This window comes from Aotus nancymaae, unplaced genomic scaffold (genome assembly GCF_030222135.1).
Source record: "Aotus nancymaae isolate 86718 unplaced genomic scaffold, 86718_ANA_hifiasm-v0.15.2.pri h1tg000062l, whole genome shotgun sequence".
In the NCBI taxonomy this organism is placed as follows: domain Eukaryota; kingdom Metazoa; phylum Chordata; class Mammalia; order Primates; family Aotidae; genus Aotus; species Aotus nancymaae.
Genome location: NW_026988476.1, coordinates 8,182,639 through 8,205,741, shown reverse-complemented (window position 1 = coordinate 8,205,741; position 23,103 = coordinate 8,182,639). Strand labels below are relative to the sequence as shown.

The following is a 23,103-nucleotide window of genomic DNA, read 5'->3' as shown; positions in this document are numbered from 1 at the left end:
GAAATGTTGCCTCAAATAAGCTATTTAATTGGGAGGGGGATAATTTTACATTTTTCCTCTTATAAAACTAAGTTGTGCTCAATGATTTAAAAATACATAAATCAGAGAATGCGCAAGTGTCAAAAGTTAAAAAAAATCAAACTGAGGATCTCATAAAATTCTCATGCAACTTCTACCAATAAACTCTACACCATCAATCCCATTCTCTACAGGCACTCATTTTTAAAGACTGACATATGAAACTCATTTAAGACTTTCTATGAAAATGCAATATATTCTGCATATGTATGATTTTATTTTACAATAAAATGGAAGCTTACTATACTATACATACTGTTCTGAATATCCATATGGAAAACCAAATTATCATTGGAAGACTTCTTGGATAGAATGCAATCAGAAAAAGAGGTGGTTCAATTGCCTTTTGGTTTAGCGAATAAAAGCTATGACAATAGTATGCTCCATATACTTTATGGAAATTTATCAACTAGTAGGAGGTCAAAAGATCAGAATGTTCCTGTGCACTGTTTAGAGAATCTGTTCAGCAGACAGAGCCAGAAATGTGCATATAAATGTTTACACTCTGATCATTCCCTCATCCTCCCATTCTGAGTTCCACACCTACCTTGCCCCTTTGATTAGTACAACCTTACTTAAGAGAGCATAGAAATTAAAAATCTGCATGGTCTCATATGCACTTGACTGTATTGGATGACAACTTGATTATGTTATGTCATCAGCCAATTATAAAGAGTACAATGATTAGGTTGAGAGGTTGATACGTCATTGTTTCAGACATTACACCCTTATCACCCTGATAGAGTTCTGTTTTCAGCTACTACTGGTTGACTAATCCTTCGGGTAGGTCATTTTATAGCAGGTTGATCTCATGCATTATGTTTTGATTTTCTTTAACTTCATTTTTCAAGGTTAATCTTATCTTCTGATCCTAAGAGTGTCGTGTGTGTGTGTGTGTGTAAGTTAGGCACAGTGAAAGCTGTGTGGACACTAAGGATAAACTGTTAAATAAGAAAAGTACTGAGGATGCAGGCTGTCACTGCTTTGTCAAGGCTTGCCTGGAATCTCACAGGATACTCGCTTTACCATATAAATGAATAGTAAAACATATATCTGTAGTGTATTGCATCACAAAGTCCTGTGTGAGTATCCATACCTGTCTTTTCTTTAAATAAACACATCAAATATTTACAAAGTGCCTGCTATGTGCCAGAAACTGTGATAAGCATTGGTGATGCAGTGGAACAGATATACATAATCCTTGCCCTCATAGAGTTTCCAGTCTGGTGAGGAAGATGGCCATTAAACAAGGATAAACAGATGTGAAGGGCATTCCCAAAGAGAAGGTAACAGTTCTGTGGGAATATATAACAAAAGATCTAAGCCACCCTCCAAGATGGGGAAATAAGTCCTTTCCTGAGAATAAATTAGCCAGGTGAAGATGAGTGAGAAGAGGAAGAGATTGTGAATGGTGTCTGGTACCTCATTGTGAATGGTCATTAAGGTTCCTGTTATTTTTGGAAATCAATGAGTCTAAGGCTTTGACTAACAAAACTGTTTTGTGACATTGGAGAAGTTCTGGGAGTAAGATCTTACTGTGAAAACACACTAAGAATGTAGACTGGGACTCTAAGAGTAAACGGCTATTGCTTCTGACTCTGACCTGTCTGCCCAGGCAATCGCCTTATGTTTCTTGTTCATTCTCTCTCCGTCACCCATCTCAGTGGGCATCTGATGCTCTTCTCTCCCTCAGTCTGATTACTCTTCTAGCTGTACCCATCAAACAATAATACTGTGACGTTCAGTGTTCCTCAAAATGAAATATGACTGGAATAAAATGAGATTTTAGGCAGAATGACAAATTTTTAATAGTCAAGCATTTACTTTTACAAATTCCTTCTTTTGAAATAAATTCAATTAATACTAGCAAGTCAATTTAAGAAAATATATTGAGTAAATAAAAGTGAAACAAAGTTTGATGAGCATTGTTATACTATGGGTACTCTAAACTGATTAATTAACCATTGTGGTCTTCATTCTTTCCCTCTGCCAAGTGGGAATAATAATACTTACTCACTGGTAAGGGCAAAATGAACCCTAAGCCACTGTGGTAAGGGCAAAATGAACCCTAAGCCACTGTTAAGTGTTAGGTATATAGTAGGTTTGTAACGAATAATAGCTTCTTTTTTCTCCCTTTCTTACTGCCTGCGTGTTGACTTTTATGGTGTCAATGCCTATCTTGCCTTTATTATTAAAGATGAAATATAAGATATTACACATTGACGGTATTTCAAATTAAAAGCTTGAGATAACCTTATTACTATTGTGCATTTATCCAACTTTAGGATGGATGGATAGAGAAATAGATAGATAGATAGACAGATATAGACATAAATACATGTATCTAAGCCAGTACAAAAAAAGTGTGAAAGACTGGAAATCCTTTTTCTTCACAAAACATCATTAGGAAGCCAAAGAGCTTTAATATCATTATGATAAAGATTGTTTAATAGAACATGCATTTATCTTGCCTTGTTTTTTTCCAGGTGAACAGGAGCAGAAAGTGCAGAGCAGACACTAGAACAGGATTTCAACTTCAACTCCACTTACTAGCTATGTGACCCCAATCATACAACTCAATCCTTCTGAGCCTCAGTCTCCTCATCTAATGATACCTGTCTACCTTACAAAGCTACAGAGAAAGTAGAGGCAACATAGGTGAGGCATGGAATGCTATACCTCTAAGTGCTAAATATTGTGATTATTAGTTTTCAGTTCTAATTATATTCTACCCGTGACCAAATTCTAGAAATACCTCATTGCAGAAAAGATATTCCCATCCATGTAAAATGAAAAATAAAGCTCTAAATTAGAAAAAAAAAATCTTAGGAATATAAAAGTATCAGTAGGAGTTCAGTTATAGATAACAAAAGGCAGTTTAGTTAAAAAGAAAGGGTTTTCCTTCAAGGAAATGGGTGCTCACATCATTAGAAAGGCTAGAGAAGCAGGGTCTAGGCTTGGCCCCCTGAAGAGCAACACAAGACTGGTCAAACTGGGGGAGATGCTGCTCTGCCAGAAAGGAAGCTTGAAAATAAAGAAATGAACACAGCAACTATAGGTTCCAGGAAAACATACCATCCACCTAGGGTCAGAAGCCACGCCCAGACAGTTGGCTCCAGAGCAGGATTGCTGGATAAAACACAGGATGCCCATTGGAATTTGAATTTCTGATCAACAACATTTTCTTTTGGAAATGTTTTTCTGAAACTAAATTTTAAATAAGTTTTAGTAGAAGTATGTCCTACATAATAGTCAGGATGTACTTACACTAAAAAAGAAAAAAGTCTTGTTGATTTGAAATTCAAATTTAACTGAGTGTCCTGTGTTTAACTGGGATCCCTGAATTATTTATAATTTGTCTGAAATTCAAATTTAACCAGATTGTATTAGTTTTTTGTATTATTACAAAGAATGCCTGAGACTGGATAATTTATAAAGAGATTTAATCAGCTCACAGTTCTGCAGGCTTTACAAGCAGGGCGCCAACATTTGCACAGCTTCTAGTGAGGGCCTCAGGAAACTTACAATCATGAGGGAAGATGAAGTGTGGCACATGGTGAGAGCAGGAACAAGAAAGGGAGAAGAAGGAGCCAGCCTCCTTTAAACAACCAGTTTTCCAGTTAACTAACTGAGAGAGAACTCAGTTATCTCCAAGAAGGTGGTGCTATACCCTTCCTGAGGGATCTGTACCCAGGATCCAATCACCTCCTACCAAGTCCCATCTCCAACACTGGAGATCACATTTCAACATAAGATTTAAAGGTGACAAACCCAAACCATACTACAGGTATTTTATATTTTTATTTGCTAAATTGGACAACTCTACTCTAGCCAACTGTTTTAGCATGAGCAGAAGGGTGCTTTGCATGATACTGTCTCAATTCAGCCTCATCAGATTGCATCAAAATGGCAGAAACTAAATCACATCAGGAACTCTGCTGGATGCAACAACATTTGGGAGACAAAACTTTTAGCTTTCAGTCTCTGTCTTAAGGAAGTCTGAGGGGCATATGACAAGCAAATAATTCATACCACAATATCTATACAATAATAAAGATCCCTGGTATTTGTAATTTCTGTATTATTTAACAAATATTTTATATGTGCATAAATTAGCTGCCAGGCACTACAGGCATTGGAGATGTAGCACTTCACAAAAAAGACAAAATTCCTGTCTTTATAAAGCTTATATTCTAGTAAAAAAATATATACAAAAAAACCCACAAAATTATAGAAGTACATAAAATTGAAAAAGTCATCTATAATTCTACCACTCTTCTTTTATCTTTATGTGTAAAAAAAATAATAAAGCAAAAACGCTTCTGCTCCCTTTCTCCCTTCAATTTTACTTCCCAGACATAACCATCAGTAGCAGTTCTGTGGGTGCGTTTGTGTACTTACTGTAAATAAATGAAACCCAACCAGTAAGTCCTACAAAAGTGAGAAGTATGTAGACTCAGGAACCTGCTAAAGCTAATTAGAAAAGATGAAATCTGGGCACCTTTTTCTTTTCCCCTGAGGCATGGGTGCCTGATTTAGTTCCTATGACCTCCTGAAGCTACTTTCTCCCTTGTTCCCCATCCTCTCAATCCTTCCTTCATCCTGCTATCCTTCCCTTTATCTGCCCTGAATATTCCAACTGTGAGAGTGGAGCACATACAGGACAAGGTAAACCTTTTTCTGTAGAGTACTAATCAGTTTTCATATGTCCAATTTTATCAGAGATGCTAAAGACAGAGGGAGAAAAAATGACTAAGGAAAAAAACCTTTCTTTCTCTATCTCATTCTGAGTACATAGCTTTATTTTCCTCCTATCATTTACTCACAAAAAACTCTGCTCCAGCCTTTCTCCAAAATATGCTTATTTTCCCACTGCTGTATCTCTGTCCTGACCTTCAGTCTGCATGGAGGGTCTTACTATTCAACACCTCTCTCCATGGGCATTTAGCCCTGCTCAGGACCAGCTTAAATGCCTCTTCCTCAATGCTGCCACCTTAGATCCTGAGACAGGTTTTATTTATTTAAGTGCAAGGAGTTTACCTGGGAGGAAATCCTAGCATGCTTTTGTCTTTGCCAAGGGAGAGGGAGGTGAGAAAGGGAAGGGGAAAAGCCAACAAAAGATGTGGCTATAGAGAAAATTATATGGTGGCCACTGGGGCTCAATCCCACTGGGGAAGTCAGGGAGAGCTAACCCCTCAAGAGGCAAGGGAGCTGAGAGTTTGTCCTCTAATTCTCTTCTGTCATTAGCTGAAGGTTGCTCCTAGTGTCATTAACTCCTCTGCAGGAGGCCTGGCCTGAGCATGGACTGAGAGAAAGAAATGTTCCAGTGGAAAATCACAGGTGAGTGCAATAGGATTCTGTCAGTGCATGCAGAAACTGTGGGTGCCAAGAATATATGACCCAGGGGACATATGACGTTTTGCAAAGTTAGACATGTTTTGTTCTACTGTGCTCTCATGACCTGTGGATTGTATCACTTCCCCAACAGTTATCACATCCTGCCTCGTGTTGTAAGTATTTGTGTACAATTAGAAAAAAATATTAAATTACTAACTGTCTTAGCCTAGTCTCCCCCAGAGAGTAGAGCCTGAGGCAAATGCTTCTGTGTTACTATTTTATCGATAAGTACAATCCCAGGAAAGCAGGGACACTGAGAAGGAAGGGTGAGGCAGGGAAGACAGAAGCACCAGCATGAGGTGTGTTTTCAAAGTGGCCACCAGTAAGTGCAACTGATTGCATAATCACCCAGGGAGCTGTGGACACTCAGTGTCTCAGGACACTCCAAGAAGAGATGGAAGGGGTTAGATCTACTAGTTCCTTTCTCCCATCACCAAAAAGGTTCACTGGACAGGGACTGTCCCCTGCACATCCACAGCACATAGGGGCAGGCACTGAGAATCCCACAGCCTCTATCACCTCATTCAACAGAGAAGCCTCAGGGCAGTCAGCGAGAGATGTACAGTACAGGCAGGAGGTGAGGGACTGTCTGTGGCTGCACGAAGTTGGTCCAAATCTCATCTGTGGCTGGGCAAGAGACGAACGGGCCTGAAGATAAGTGAGAGCAAGAGGATATGAAGCAGCTTATTAAATTTGTCTGATTTACCAAGTGAAATAACTCGCTAGAGATGATCCAATCCTCACATGGACCCACGCACCGTATCAAGGAAATTATCCTGAAATAGTGTAAAACATCCCACGGTGGCTTACAAATTAAAATCAGCATTCTGGCTAAGCACAATGGATCATGCCTGTAATCCCAACACCTGGGGAAGCCAAGATGGGAGAATAACTTGAGCCCAGGAGTTCGAGACAAGATCACAAGACTCTGCCTCTACAAAAAATAAAATTTAGCCAGGCACAGTGCTGCACACCTGTAGTCCTAGCTACTTGTGAGGTTGACGCAGGATGATCACTTGAGCAGAGAAGGTCAAGGCTACAGTGAGCTATGATCACGACACTGCACTCCATCCTGGTGACAGAGAAAGATCCTGTCTCTAAAGAAAAATTACTTGATTAATTAAAATAAAAATCAGCTTTCTATTGTGAAAATCTGGTACATCAAACTAAAAACAAGGAAAGTTGAGCGGAGAGAAGTATTATTTCCAAAATGCCTGCTCACAGTGAACACAGGTCTCTCAGGAGATGGAGATGTACTGGAAGAATAAAACCAAGAAGGAAAAGAAAACAAATGAAGCAAATACAAGTGAATTCAAATACAAGGAATTGGGAAGCCTTTCTGTTATCAGTGAGGCAAAGGGAAAGCATTCTGTGGTTCATTCAGAGATTCCTCAAAGACATTCTAGAAATAATTTTTAGTTATTTCATTTTCACTCATCAACTCCTACAATGCATGAATTATAAGTGCATATGGTTTTTTTGCCTTTTAAAAATTATACATGAGCAGAATGTGTAGGTTTGTTACATGTGTATACAGATTTTATATGTATTTACGATAGCTGTATTAAAGAGGCAGAGGAAACTATCTCAAGGAAACATGATGTTCAAAATCTTTATAGGTGCTGTCCTAGAAGGCAGGCCGCATGTAAAAGAGAAACACATTTGTCTGTTGGAAGAATATAGGTATTATGAAGAATACTGACCAGTATATACACTGTTTAAAGGAAAAGAGAAGAGTTGTACTTGAGTTCAGTTTTTTACAGTCGTTAGTTCTATGTTTATTTTTTAAAATCTGTATACTGTTGAATATATTATCAGCAAGGATTGATGAAAAGGTCGATGACACTTTTTCTACAATATATAGTATTATTTCAAACAGAATTACTTTAAAGAAAATATTTGAAATGTTAAGAAACATTCCTATTTAATTCCTTAAGAAATATTTTCCTTTAAATTCTGCAACCTTGGAAAAAATTCAATTTTCAAGGTATTCCAAATATGCAGAAAATGACATATAAGTTTTATAATTAATGTATAACAAGCATTTTATTAACATGCATAGAGAACCCTCTCTAAGGAAGACTAAGCATCATGAATACAATAATGAAAATGGTGGAACCTTTGGACAACAAATACGTTTCAGTTTCAGAGAGAACAGCTGTGTAAACTACTACAGCAACCATGGTCTGTGTAATCATGTGAATGAGGCATAGTCTTCAAGATCAAGTGCTTGGTTATAGTCAGCCATAGCTTCCTCACTCAGACCTATTTTACCACGAACTTTTGCTCTAAAATTATATACTAGAGCATCATTAGGCTTCAAAGACAGGGCTGCAAAAAAAAAAAAAATTCAAGATATGTTTAAGCTAGCACTCAAAAAGTAGTCTCATTTCTTATAAATAAAAATTGTATAAGAACTTTTTTTAAAAATTAACTCAATGGATGAAATCAATAACTTAAATTTGACAACATTTTTCTTCAAACACAACTAGTTAAAAATATTGAATCTTTCTAAGCAAACTAACTTAAGGAAACAGTACAATGTCTTTCTTTGAAAAGTTGGCATTGTTTGTACATGATTTTGTAATAATTCTCTATATCTCAGTTTAAGAGAGCTTTAAGTTAAGATATTACATAAAGGAACCTATATTGATTATATTAAGGGCATGATATCTAAAAACACTAATTCTTACGTAAGTTTATCTAGATAAATAGACTTGATGATTTTCTTCTTTTGTAGCCTAAAAATAATCATTTCAACCACTATAATCTTACCAAAATAATTACAAAAAATGTACCTTTATTAAGGTCTTCCTCAGCTAGTTCATATTGTTTTAAGCAGGAGTAGAAATGTGCTCTATTAAAATATACTGCAGCCCAAAAGGGACATCTTTCAATTAAATTTGCAAAATCTTCTTTTGCTTCTTCATAGTTCTTTAATATTGTATTTGCAATAGCTCGATTCATGAGAACATATTCATTTTCTGGATCAAATTTTAAAGCTTTTGAAAAGTAGTCACTGGCCTACAAAATGTGAAGAGAATAATAACTTGAATATATTTTAATTGGTAACTAACAGTACAGAAACCTAAAGCACTTTTACTCTTAATTTTAAAGTAAGGCCAGTGGCATACCAACAGGACAACAGAAGCATTTTATCCCAGATACAGAGGTGCACTGTCTGCAGAGAATGAAAAAGGCAATAATAAACCCAACCAAAAGTTGATCTACTTTTTGTTATTACCATGTGTCAGCAATTCTAGACTATGTCAATGACATAATACTCCTGTTTGCTGGGTTAAAGTCCTCCCACTGGCTGAGTGGGATGCGGTGGCTCACGCATCCCACCTACAATCCTAGCACTCTGGGATGCTGAGGCAGCAGGTCACCTGATGTCAGGAATTTCAGATAAGCCTGGCCAACATGGTGAAACCCCATCTCTACTAAAAATACAAAACTTATCTGGGCATGGTGGCAGTCACCTGTAATCCCAGCTACTCAGGAGGCTGAGACAGAAGAATTGCTTGAACCCAAGAGGTGGAGGTTGCAGTGAGTGGAGGTTGCACCACTGCACTCCCTCCTAGACAACACAGTGAGACTCCATGTCAAAAAAAAAAAATGCTCCCAATGCCTGTTACCCCAAATCCCAGATCCCTATATAGAACTAAAAAATGTTAAAACATAAATTAGAAAAGAGGGTCACAACAATAGGATAAAATACAAATTAGAAAAGTAACACTTTTATAGCATTTTGACATGGCTATGACATTCCAGTATATGACCATATTTCTATTAATTCATTTTTATTGGGTTTTAGCAATGTGCATTGATTTACAATATACCAAAATTTTTTTAACTGGCCTTTCATCACAAAGAGTTGAGATGCTGATTAGACATCCTGCTACTCAACTTAGAAATCTCTAATTACCTGATGGATGGAACTTGGCTCCTACTTTAAAACCTACCTTTAAGAGAAAGTCACTTTTTGCATTATAGCTTGCCACTCGCCAATTACTTAACACTCAATTTTTTTCCAACCAAACACTATTTGGCTTCCATTTCCCCCTATTTCATGAATTCTGTTCTTGCTAAAGTTGCAGATGTCCTCAAGCCTAGTGGACCCATTCTAGTTCTTGTCTTTCATGACATTTCTGTGGCATTAGACACCTTTGGTCTCTCCTTCCTTAAAATTACCTCTATCACTGAACTATTTTCTTCTATGTTTTTCAAAGATCTGTCTTCTATTCACTTCCATCATGGGTGAAATGGAACACTGATTGCACAGTGGCTAAGAGCCCAGACCATGGAGTCAGATTGCTGGGTTTATATACTGCCTCTACTAAAACACTATTTGTATCAATTTTCTCAACTGTAAAACAAAGGTAACAAATAAAACTTCATTTCCAGTGTTGATGTGAGGATTAAGTGAACTAATATGCAATGTACTGAGAACAATATGCAGAAAATAGTAAGGATTCAATCAATTATTACTGATATATCATGTTTTTCCCAGTGTTTATATGTGGAGAGGGAACATCATCTTTAGGCAGTACACCAGAAAATTTGCTTCCTCTTAAGAGGTAATTAGCTCAAGATATATCATCCATTCATCATCCCTGGGACAGGTTTGGTGGCGGGGACAGAATTGACATCCTTCTGTGAAGAGCTTGAAGAGGATTCACTCCTGAAAAGAAGGCTGCACCCCAGTCCTCAGAAATGAGGCAAGGAAAGACTCCAAGCCAGGCCAAGACTTTCTTTCTAAAGTAATTTAGACTTCATTTTAATTCATCAATAAATTATCAATAAGGGATACACAATTATACATCATAAAAGCATACTTTCAATCATGTAGGAGCAAATTCCTTTTCTCAGGTAAGAGAAAACAACTTTGAACTGCATAACTTTCTACTATAGCTTCCAAATATATTAGAAAAAGAAATCTATACATTTAATGAGGTTACTTGAAGTATCAGAATATTAAACATGAAGCAATTAGAGGCTAAAGGCATCTACCACAACAAATGGCCTTGAGTTTCAAATAATTGGTCTAATGTCCTTACACTGTAATTAATTAAAAGCAGATCCAGTTTTTTAAAAAGTCACCTGTAGTTTACAATGCATGCACGTAGCACATCCAAGTATGGTTTAAAATCATTAAATCATATTAAGTGGTTACAGTAAGCCACTAAAGATAAAAGAAGCCAGATCACATACATTTTTTAACGCTCTAGAGTTTATTAGATCAGTTGAGGGACCCTTCCTCCTAGCCTAAGCTTTACTTCCATTATAGTCTGAAATAAGGGGATGAGGGTGGAGGGTGACAGGGAATAGAAGCCATTTTCTCCACAAAGGAAGCACAAAGCATAGTAGAATAGCTGAATATCAATTCCCAAAGCCTGCTAGTCTCTGGAGGGAGTGTGCACTGTAAAGCTCAAGCATCCAGTATATTAAATCAAAGGATGGAACACATTTTACATGAAATATATGCCCAGATAATTTGTCTATACTTTGAAGAAAATAGAGCCATACTTTTAAAAATGATTTAAACTACACTTTAGATCTAACCAAGTAATTTTCTACATGATGCCCATATAGTTATCAAAGACAAATGAGTAAAAAAGGTGAAGGTCTCCCTTTCATGCAGATCTTAAACATCTATGGAAATAGAAAATTAGGAGAGAGATCCAAGATGGCTGACCACTAGCAGCTAGGGATTGTAGCTCCCAGTCAAAGTGCAGAGAATGAGAGGATGCCACACTTTCAGACGAATTTTTGTTGCTCACGGACCAGGAGATTCCCAGCGGAGGAGCCCCACAGGTCACCAGCGCGAGTCTCGTGGCCGGCGCGGTGGTTTTGCTGGCGCCTTAGCGTGGCAGTTCTTGGTGCAGAGTGAGCGGAACTGGGTCCCCTTTTGGCCAATTCCCGGGCAGAAAAGCACCATCAATCTTAACACTGCTGTTTTGGCCGGTGCGGTGGATTGCTCAGATTTCGGCACTGGGAATCAACAAGTTGGATGTCCACTCAGAAACCTAATTTGAAAGTCGGAAATCACAAAGATGACAGGTGGATAAATTTACAATGATGGGAAGAAACCAGCTTAAAAACGCTGAGAACACCCAAAATCAGAATGCCTCTACCTCTACAGGTGATCACAGTTCCTCGTCAGCAACGGAACAAGCCCTGATGGAGAACGAGTGCGTTCCATTAACAGAAGTAGACTTCAGAAGGTGGATGACAAGAAACTTCTGTGAATTAAAAGAACTTCTTCTAACCCAATGCAAAGAAATTAAGAACTTTGAAAAAAGGTTTGACGAAATGCTAACGAGAATAGACAATTTGGAGAGGAATATAGGTGAATTAATGGAGCTGAAAAACACAACATGAGAACTTCGCAAAGTATGCACGAGTTTTAACAGTCGAATTGATCAAGCAGAAGAAAGGATATCAGAGTTCGAAGACCAACTTAACGAAATAAAACAAGAAGTCAAGATTAGAGAAAAAAGGATAAAAAAGAATGAGCAAAGTCTCCAAGAATTATGGGACTATGTGAAAAGACCTAATCTACGTTTGATAGGTGTACCTGAATGTGACGAAGAGAATGAATCCAAGTTGGAAAATACTCTTCAGGAGATTTTTTCAGGAAAACTTTCCCAACCTAGTAAGACAGGACAATATTCAACTCCAGGTAATACAGAGAACACCACAAAGATATTCCTCAAGAAGACCAACCCCAAGGCACATAATCATCAGATTCATTAGGGTTGAAATGAAGGAGAAAATACTAAGAGCAGCCAGAGAGAAAGGTCAGGTTACCCACAAAGGGAAGCCTATCAGACTTACAACAGATCTCTCAGCAGAAACCCTACAAGCCAGAAAAGAGTGGGGGCCAATATTCAACATCCTTAAAGAAAAGAACTTTCAACCCAGAATTTCATATCCAGCCAAACTGAGCTTCAAAAGCAAAGGAAAAATAAAATCTTTTGCAAACAAGCAAGTACTTAGAGATTTCACCATCACCAGGCCTGCTTTGCAGAAGCTTCTGAAAGAAGCACTATACATATAAAGGAGCAATCAGTATCAGCCTTTCCAAAAATATATCCAGCTAGCATCAAATGGCAGTATTAAACTCATATATATTATTAACTGGATAAAAAGTCAAAACCCATCGGTACACTGTATCCAGACCCATCTCACATGCAACGATACACAAAGACTCAAAACAAAGGGACAGAGGAAGATTTACCAACCAAATAGAGAGCAAACATAAATAAATAAGTAAAAAGCAGGAGTTGCAATTATCACCTCTGATAAAATAGACTTTAAAGCAATAAAGATCAAAAGAGGCAAAGAAGGACATTACATAATGGTGAAAGGATCAATGCAACAAGAAGAGCTAACGATCCTATATATACACGTACCCAATACAGGAGCACCCAGATACATAAGACAAGTTCTTAATGACTTATAAAGAGACTTAGACTCCCACACAATAATAGTGGGAGACTGTAACATCACATTGTCAATATTAGACTGATCAACGAGATAGAAAATTAACAAGGATATCCAGGACTTGAACTCAGACCCGGAACAAGTAAACTTAATAAACATTTATAGAACTCTCCACTTCAAATACACAAAACATACATTCTTATCAGTACCATATCACACCTATTCCAAAAGTAACTACATAATTGGAAGTAAATCACTCCTCAATAATTGCATAGCATTTCATAGGTTTAAATGAAATATTGGTTGGCTGCTTGTTTGTTATTTTCTTCCCTTATTCCTTCCTGTCTCCATTGTTAAGCACAATTATTGGCATAAAAGAGGTTTTCAATTCCCATTTTTAGACTGCATTCTAGCCTGGGCAATAAAGCAATACTCCCGTTCTCCCTCCCTCTTTCTCTTCCTTTTTCTTCCTCTTCTTCATTCTTTTTTTTCCTCTCTTTCTTTCTTCCTTTTTCTTTTCCTTCAAAAAATAAATAAATAAATGAATAAATATCTTTTCCTTCTCCTTCAAAAGAAAAAAGAAAATTACCCTGGGCATTTTATTTGCCTTAATCACATTAACTAACTACAATGCAGATAAGCATATCTAGGATCCAGCCAGAGGGTGATCTGAGTTTGATTAAGTTAGAGACAATTGATATTTGAGCAAAACTGTCAGGATTAGATGACAATAGCTGAAGGATGTAAGGAAGAGAAAGCTATGGTTGACGCTAACATTTCTATTCAAGTGACTTTATGGAAGATGACAACTCGAATTGAAAGAGGATTTATATGAAGAAAGCTCAACTAAGGATAATGGACAGAGAGATCAATTCAGACTGGGCTTTAATGAACTTGAAAAATATACAATTTTAGCAACTCTGCAATATGGGTTAGGAGCTCAGAAGAAAGAAGGATGGTTTCAAGTAGTGTATGTCATGAGAATAAATGGACTTTCTGTGTAGAGAAATGTAGAGATAAGAGGGCAGAGTGATTCCTGCACTTTAACAGCTTACAGAGTAAGGAGATAAGAGAACAACACAGAAACAACCGTATGACATAAAGCAGTATAAATCTGTATAAAATGAATTATATACAAAGCAAGAAAGACTCAAGGTCTTAAAATTGAAAACTACAAAACTCAAATGAAAACTTAATGTTGTTACTATACTCTAATATGTTCATCTTACCACTCTCTAACACAATTATTTCACATTTTCTCTTTTCTCTTTAAAACTTCTAGCCATCTTGTCCTTCTTTCTTAACCATTGACTCCCAATGTTAACTGGTGACTGATACTTGTATCCAAGTAGAAATAGATAGGAATCCATATTACCAAAATCTACATTCAACTGTTTTGAAACCCTCTGCCTTCCCTAATGACATAATGGGTAGTATGTTCTGCTCACATTAAGGAACACATTTGCAACTTCCAAACTCTTAACTTTATCAAATTCTCAAAGATTTTGATCTTAATTATCCCTGACACTCTCCTTCACCAACAATTTCTCCCTTTTTACTAGTCTATTCTTATGAACATTGGAGCATAAATTGATAACTCTTATCTTAAAGACATACACACACAAAAAAAACCCTCTAACCCTCAAAGTCTCAAAGACAACTTAAAAAAATCACCAGGAAAAAACAGTATTTCTACAATGAGAAGTAAAATTATAACATTTAACACCACACTCACCCTGCCATGGACACCACTGGTTCTTACACACCCAGCCCAGGGGCCTAAAGACTGACCTTCCTAGCCTACCACCCTCACTGCTGGTGCCCATGTGCCCTGCCAGTAGCCCAAAGACTGGCCACCCAGGGAAAATCACTGCCTGTACTGGCCCCCACATGCCACCTCAGGGGCTGAGGACTGGACTTCCTGGTATCTCCATCTCCAGCAAAGCTTCACCACAATGTCCACAAATAACCACAGCCTAAGCCACCAATGAACTCACAGACACCATTGACATTGATTATAGATGAAGTAATCATGTGGAGACTATACTACTCTATAGTGCCCACCCAGAACCAAAGCCAATGCACCCTATTCAACTCACTTCATAGATAGATCCACAGAATAGTCTTTCCCTATGGAAGCTACTTAATAAAACTGGAAGAAGTGATGGTTACACCAGATGAGCAGATAGCAATGTAAGGACACAAGAAACATGAAAAAGCAAAGAAATACATCTCAAAAGGAGCACAATAAGTCTCCAGTAACAGACCCCAAAGAAAATAAATTTTGTGAAATGTTTGAAAAAGAATTCAGAATATTGACCTTAAAGAAATTTAGAACAAAAGAACACAGATAAACAATATGAAGAAATCAAAAAAGAATTCATGATTTAGATGAGAAATCCAACAAAGATAGATATCATAAAAAATAGCCAAACAGAAATCCTACAACTGAAGCATTCAATGAATGCAATTAAAAATACAATCAAGATATTTAACAATATGTAAAATAGGAGAAATGATTTCTAAACTTGAAGACAGGTTTTAAGAAATGACCCAATCAGAAAACAACAACAAAAAGAATAAAAATGAAGGAAGAAAGCTTACATCATACATAGGATACCAACAGGTAAACAAATATTCAATTTTGGGAGTTCAAGAAAAGATAGAAAATATCATAGAAAACCTACTCAGTAAAATAATAACTGAAAAATTCCCAAATATTAGAAGAGATACAGATATAGATATAGGAAGCTCAAATGTACCCAAATAGATTCAACCCAAAATGGCCCTCTATGAGGCACATTATCATTAAACTGTCAAAAGTCTAAGATAAAGAGAGAATTTTAAAAAGAGCAAAAGCATCTAGTCACATATAAAGGAATTTCAGACTAACAGCAGATTTCTCCACAGAAATCCTATAAGCCAAGTGAGAATTAGATATATTCAAAGTTCTAGGAGTGAAAAAAAAGAACTGTTAGGCAAGAATACTATACCCATAAAAGTTATTGTTCAAAAATGACGGAGAAATAGTCTTTCCCAGACAAACAAAGACTGAGGAAATTCATCACTGCTAGACAAGTCCTACAAAATCCATGTAAGAGATTTTTACATCTGGCATCCAAAAGACAATATCTACCATATAAAAATACACTAAAATATAAAACTCAACTGAAACAACAGAAACACAAAGAAGAAAGTGAAAGGAATCAAATGTTATCATTATAGAAAGCCACCAAATTTTATTATCAAAGATGAGCAATAAGAGAGAAAGAAAGGAACAAACATAGAAAACAATAAGAAAACAACAAAATGGCAGGAGTAAGTCCTTACCTATCAAAAAGAACCCTGAATGTAATCAGTTTAACTTTCCCAATTAACAGATACAGACTGACTAAATGGATAATAAAACAAGACCCAAATATATGCTGCCGATAAGAAACACTTTTCACCCATTAAGGACACACATGACTGAAAGTTAAGAGATGTAAAAAGATATTTCCTACAAACATAATCCAAAAGTGTACAAAAGAAGTTATATCAGACAAAAGATTTAAAGTCAAAAAACATAAAAGAAAGACAATGTCATTATATGATGATAAAGAGATCAGTTCAGCAAGAAACATAACAATTGTAAATATATATATGCACCCAACACTTGAACACCCAGATATATAAAGCAATCATTATAGGTAAAGAAAGAGAGCTAGATCCATTAATAATAAAACAATAGCTGGGGACTTTAACACCTCACTTTCAGCACTGGACAGATTATCTAGACAGAAGCATCAGACTTAAACTGCACTATAGGCCAAATGAACCTTACAGACATTTACAGTACATTTCATCCAACAGCTGCAGAATACCTTTTCTTTTTTTTTTGACACATAGTCTCACTCTGTCACCAAGCCGGAGTGCAGTGGCACGATCTCAGCTCACTGCAACCTCCACCTCCAAGATTCAAGCACCCAAGTAGCTGGGACTACAGGCACACACCACCATGTCCAGCTAAATGTTGTATTTTTAGTAGAGATGGGGTTTCACCATGTTGGCCAAAATGGTCTTGATCTCTTGATCTCATAATTTTCCTGCCTCAGCCTCCAAAAGTTCTGGGATTACAGGTGTAAGCCACTGCACCTGGCCAGAATACCCATTCTTATCAGTACATAGACTATTCTCCAGGATAGGCCACATGTTAGAACATGAAACAAGTCTCAAAAAATAATAAAAATCAAAATCATGTCAAGTATCTTCTCAGACCACAATGGAAAAAAACATCAACAACAAGAGAAGCTTTGGAAATTAAATAAGCAAATGAAAATTAAATAATATGCTCCTGAACAACCATTGGGTCAATAAAGAAATTCAGAAGGAAATTAAAACAATTATTGAAACAAATGAAAACACAACATACCAAAGCTATGGAATGCAGCAAACCTAAGAAAGACATTTATAGAGTCGAATGCCTACATCAAAGAAATAGAATGATTTCAAATAAATAATGTAATAATGCACCTCATAAAACTAAAAAAGCAAGAACAAATCAAACGCAAAATTAGTAAAAAGAAACAATATCAGAACAGAAATAAATGAAAGAGACTTAAAAAATACAAAACATCAATATAATAAAGTTACATTTTTGTAAAGGTAAACAAAACTGATAAATAGACTACAAAAAAAGAGAAAAGACCCAAATAAACAAAACTGGGAAAACTGAGTATCCATATACAGAAGAAAGAAACTAGACCCCTGTCTCTCACTATGTACAAAAATAAAATTAAAATGGATTACAGACTTCACTGTAAAACCTGAAACCATAAAACTTAACAGAAGAAAACATTGTGGAGATGGTTCAGGACATTGATTGATATGGCACAGATTTTTTGAGAGTTAAGACCACAAAAGCACAGGCAATAAAAGCAAAAACAGACAAGTGGGTCTATATCAAGTAAAAAATCTGCTGCATAGTAAAGGCAATAATCAACAGAGTGTAGAGAAAAAATACAGAATAGGAGAAAGTATTTGCCAATTATTCATCCAATGAAGAATAACCAGAATATATAAAGAACTCAAACAAATCAGCAGCAAAAAAAAAAAAAAAGTCCTATTAAAAGTGGGCAAATGATTTGAAAAGACATACAGATGGCCAACAGGTACATTAAAAAATGTTGACCATCACTAACCATCAGAGAAATCCAAATCAAAACCACAATAAGATACTATCTCACCCCAGTTAAAATGGCTATTGTCAAAAAAAAAAAAAAAGCAAAGAAGAACACAAAAAGCAACACATCTGGCAAGAATGCAGAGAATGAGGAGCTGTAGTACACTGTTGGTGAGAAAGTAAATTAGTACAGCTATTATGGAAAACTGTATGAAGTTTCCTCAAAACGATAGAACTATCATGTGATCCAGCAATTCCACTGCTGGGTATATATCCAAAAGAAAGGAAATCAGTATATCAAAGAAATATTTGCACTCCCAGGTTTGTCCCAACACTATTCACAATAGCCAAGATATGGAATCAACCTCAGTGTCCATCAACAGATGAATATATAAAGAAAATCTGTTACATATATGCAATGAAATACTATTGTGGCATTAAAAAGAATAAAATCCTATTATTTGCAGCAACATGGGTGGCCATAGAGGACATTATGTTAAACAAAATAAGCCAGGTACAGAAAGACAAAACATGTGCTTGCTCGTATTTGGAAGCTTAAAAAAAAACAAATTTGTCTCATAGACATAGAGAGTAGAATGGTAATCACCATTGGCTGGGACTGGTGGGTGGGGGGTGGGATGAAGACAGATTGGTTAATGGGAACAAAAATACAGGTACATAGAAGGAATAAGTTCTAGTATTTGATAGCACAGAGGGTGACTATAGTTATAATTTATTATATATTTCAAAATGGCTAGAAGATTTGAAATGGTCTCACCACTAAGAAATGATAAATGTTTGAGGTGATACATATTCCATTTACTCTGATTTCATCATTACACATTGTATGCATGTATCAAAATATCACATGTACCCCATAAATATGTACAATTAGTATGTATCAATAAAAATATAATTTGAAATAAAATGATTTTGAAAAAAAATTTTTTCAAAAAAATTCAATTTAAAAAATTTACTTAAAAAATATGTTAAGAGAGCAATTGCCATCAAGAAAAAATGAATCAGAAATATAGGAACCCAGAAAAGAGGTGACCAGGAAAAATTGACATGGAAATAGGATAGAACTAGAAAAATAAAATAAAAAGAAAACATAACTTACGAGGTCCACAGGGATAACAGATATCTCAGGAAACAGTATAATGATTTAGAAAAAATACAAACGGAAGACAAAATGAAACACAAATTGAGAAATTTAAAAAAGTGTTGAGAATAAATCAAAGTTAAAGAATACATGACATCTATCTAATTGGTATCCCCAGTAAAGAAAATCAGAACAATGAAACAGAAAAAAACAAATGTTAAGTGAAGTCAACAACCCTTATCTGAAATCTACATACTGAAAACTTACACTGTGTACTTAATAAATTTACCCTCCCAGTGGTCAACTCTAAGGTATACCTTGGTAAAACTTTTTCCTTAAAAAACAAATGTGGTTATCTTGATAAAAAGAGCAAGTTGTTTATAAGAGAAAGAAAATCCAGTTTGCATTATGCTTCTTGACACCAACATACACCACCAGAAAAGAAAACAGCACATATAAGACACTCAAGGAAAGAAAAATGAGTCAAGGACCAATGATGTCTTAAGGTATAAAACAGGCATATAGATATCAATATGCAAAAATCCAAGGAATATTGTTCTCAGGAGCCCCTTCCAGAACTTGACCAGAAGACTAATTTCAGTCAATCAAGCAATTATTGTGGGGAAGAGGAGTTTGGCAAATAGTCTGGTGATGAGAATTGAATATACTTAACTGAAGAACTAAGACTAAAATGTGCAATAAGAGTAACAAAATAATACATAAATATTAAATCTTCAGGCAGTGTAGAAATAATAAAACTTACAACAAAATGGGAGAATTAGTTTATGTGCTGCCAAAGTGAACACACAGTAATTATTCTTTTGGATTTCCCCCACGTGACAGCACTTGTCTTGCTCTATCTATTGTCACCAGCTTCCAGCCTGGAATCCTCTGTTCTTTGCCCTACTTAGACTTCCTTCAAGACTTTCCCCATGATGTGATTATCTAACTCACCTTTATTGATACCAATTTTTATACTCGAGAGACTGTGGAAAGTAAGTCTATGTGAAAAGCTGACATAATAAGCTCAAGCATATTAAAGAATACAAGGATAAACTTTAAAAAAAAAAAAGACTGCTACTAACTAAAATTGAATAATGGATGAGAGGAAGGAGGAGTTTATGGGGTAATTTTACTGTTGCTCATAGTAGAGAAACTAAGCACATTAAAGGTATTTTTATAAAGATAACCACTACAGCAAAACTATAAACCTTCCTAAATATCACAAAAACTGAACAAAAGTCAACAAATTAAGAAACCAGAGTTAAATACTGTCCAAATACTTTGAACATAAACACATTTGTATTACATAAAATAACAGAATGTATTGATTATGCCAAAATGTAAATGGGCTTAACTTGCCTATTAAAAGAAAACTATTTTCAAATTAGCTCTCAAAGTAAAATCCAGTTCTATGCTATATAAAAGAGACATAGCAAAAACAATGGATTTTAAAAGTTGAAAATAAAAGGAAAAGCAAAGGAATACCAGGCAAAGCAAATGAGAAGGTATTAGAGGTCATGATCCTCATATCACACAAAAGAGAATTTGTTTCACAGAGCATTAAAAGAAACAAAGGAGGAAATTTGTAATGCTGAAGGCTATAATTCACAATGCATATGTAATAGGTATAAATGTCTATTGTGAAATATTGTAGCAGCAATATTCACAAAGCAGACATTATAAGAGATGTAAAGAGAACTACATAGGAACCCCCTAATAACAGCATATTTGAATAAATCTCTCGGTGCAAGATAAACCAAGTAAACAAAAAGTACAAATGTGAACCAGTTAATAATGTAGACTGCATAAATATAGATTTAAATCCACATTGTGATAGTAGATACCTTTTCTTTGGAAAGACCCTGACATATAGTAGATACTCTTTCTTTGGAATGACCCTGACAAAAAAAAAATTTAATATTAGACTACATTAAAACTCAATAATTTCCAAAATGTAGAAAATAGAAATGTCTTTCCATCTGGTTAAATGCCCTATTAATTTATTCTTTAGTCAAATGGGAAATAGAAATTACAGGTGCAAAATCTGGGGAAAACATGAATAAAAACATTACAGAATATATGTATTTACTACTGAAATGTACACTTAAAAATGGTTGAGATGGTAAAGTTTATGTTATGCATATTTTACCAGAGCTAAACAAGCAAACATTACAGAGCAAAATATGTGAAATGCTGCCAACACAGTACTTAGGTAAAAGGCATACTTTTAATAACTTATTACAATATAAATGAAAGGGTGAAAATAAATTAATTAAGCTTCCAACTCAAAAAGATAAAGAATAACAAGATAAATTGAAGGAAAGCAGGAAAAAAGAATGAAAAGAGATAAAAAGCAAAAATTTAAAAATTAAGACTTTGAATCATGTAAATGCATTATGATTCAAATGAATTAAGTTCAAAAAATAGAAAACGCCATTATCTAATGACCCACCATTTTTGTTTCAGACATTATGAATTCAAGTACAAAGAGATTAAGGTGTCACACAAAGCCAGAACTAAAATCCAAGTCTTTGTACTCCCAGTCAAGTGCTCCCATGGCAAAATTTGGAAAAGGTATAAATTAAGGTGAGTTAGGTAATCATAAGGAGGGTCTTGAAAGAAGTCTAAATGGGGAAAGAACAGAAGATTCTAGGCTGGAAGCCTGTGACAATAGAAATCGCAAGGCAAGTCCTCACACTTGGGAAAGTCCAAAGGAATGTTTATTGGATGCTTACTTAGGCAGCTTATATACTAAAATTGGAATGATACAGAGAGGATTTCGTGGCCCCTGTGCAAGGACGACATGAAAATTCATGAAGCATTTCATATTTTTCAGAGAAGGAAGAATAAAATATCAAGGAGCATGAAAAAACTTGTGGTGCTGATAGATATGTTTATTATCTTTATTTGTAGTGATGATTTTGCAGGTGTACACTATGTCAAGACATCAAATTGCATATTTTAAGTATGTGTGATTTGTTGTATGTCAATTATCTATAAGATTTTAGCAAGACATTTATTATAATAAAATACAAAAGAAGAAACAAATGTTTACAAGTGTTAGTTCATGATAATGAGGAGAATAAACCCATAGAGGCATAAATATTTAATGGATAAATTATAAACATTCTTATGAAAGATAACATTTTAAATAAAGAGCTGATAGCCAATGCATTATTAGCATGAGATTGTACAAATTACATTTTGAAACTATATATAATAAAGTAAGCATTTAATGTCAAAAAGAAAGTGTTAAGTAAAACTCACATTACCTGGGAAAACTGCCTGTGGTGAAAGTAGATATTTCCTGCATTAAAGTAAGCCAGCGAGTACTTGGGGTTTAGAGAAATTGCTTCTTGATAGTCTTTCATTGCATTCTGTTTATGGCCCATAAATTCATGAATCACCCCACGATTTGTTAAGAATTCTGCTGTAGTATTGATCTGCAGTATAATATTATGATTATTTAACATCTGGGAATAGTATTTATCTCCGATTTCATGTCTGCCAAAATGAACATTATGGAATCTACTTGTGGGAAGCTAGTAGTTTTATGGTGCATGTAAAACCCCAACAGAACAAATATTTTGAGAAAGGCGTTGGTATGAAGTTGGTTCAATGTCAACACTTTGTTGATTTGGTTGTAATAAAACAAATAATCTTAGTGTTTTTTCACTCAGTTCCATTCCAAGGAATAGACAAAGCAGAAAAGCTTATCTGTTTAGCTGTTAAGCTAGAGAATAAATTAAATTGAATAGTTAACAGACTTATTTGTCCTGTGTAGTAGCAATTATCTTTCAGTTATTTCCTTTTTCTCATCTCAAACATTACATCTGCCCAAATCTACAGAAACAAAACCCAAAAGCTAGAAGTAAAGAAGAGTTCCTGTCAGTGCCTTCAATATGAGATTTTT

General features: G+C 35.4%; 1 protein-coding gene and 1 non-coding gene across 2 annotated transcripts in view; one reads left to right on the top strand and one right to left on the bottom strand.

Moving 5' to 3' along the window:
- Positions 1-7,527: 7,527 nt before the first annotated feature.
- The window catches only part of TTC6 (tetratricopeptide repeat domain 6), a 226,700-nt gene continuing 211,124 nt past the window's right edge, over positions 7,528-23,103 (bottom strand). Inside the window, exons 31-33 of the mRNA XM_064365726.1 lie at positions 22,463-22,633; positions 8,274-8,499; positions 7,528-7,806 (exon numbers count right to left, since the gene is read on the bottom strand). Coding sequence (XP_064221796.1) covers positions 7,670-7,806; positions 8,274-8,499; positions 22,463-22,633 — 534 coding nt within the window. The 3' untranslated portion in view covers positions 7,528-7,669. The remainder of the gene's footprint in view (positions 7,807-8,273; positions 8,500-22,462; positions 22,634-23,103) is intronic.
- On the top strand, positions 21,918-22,023 carry LOC135270447 (U6 spliceosomal RNA). The gene has a single exon (XR_010338627.1). It is a non-coding gene; the product is annotated as a U6 spliceosomal RNA (small nuclear RNA).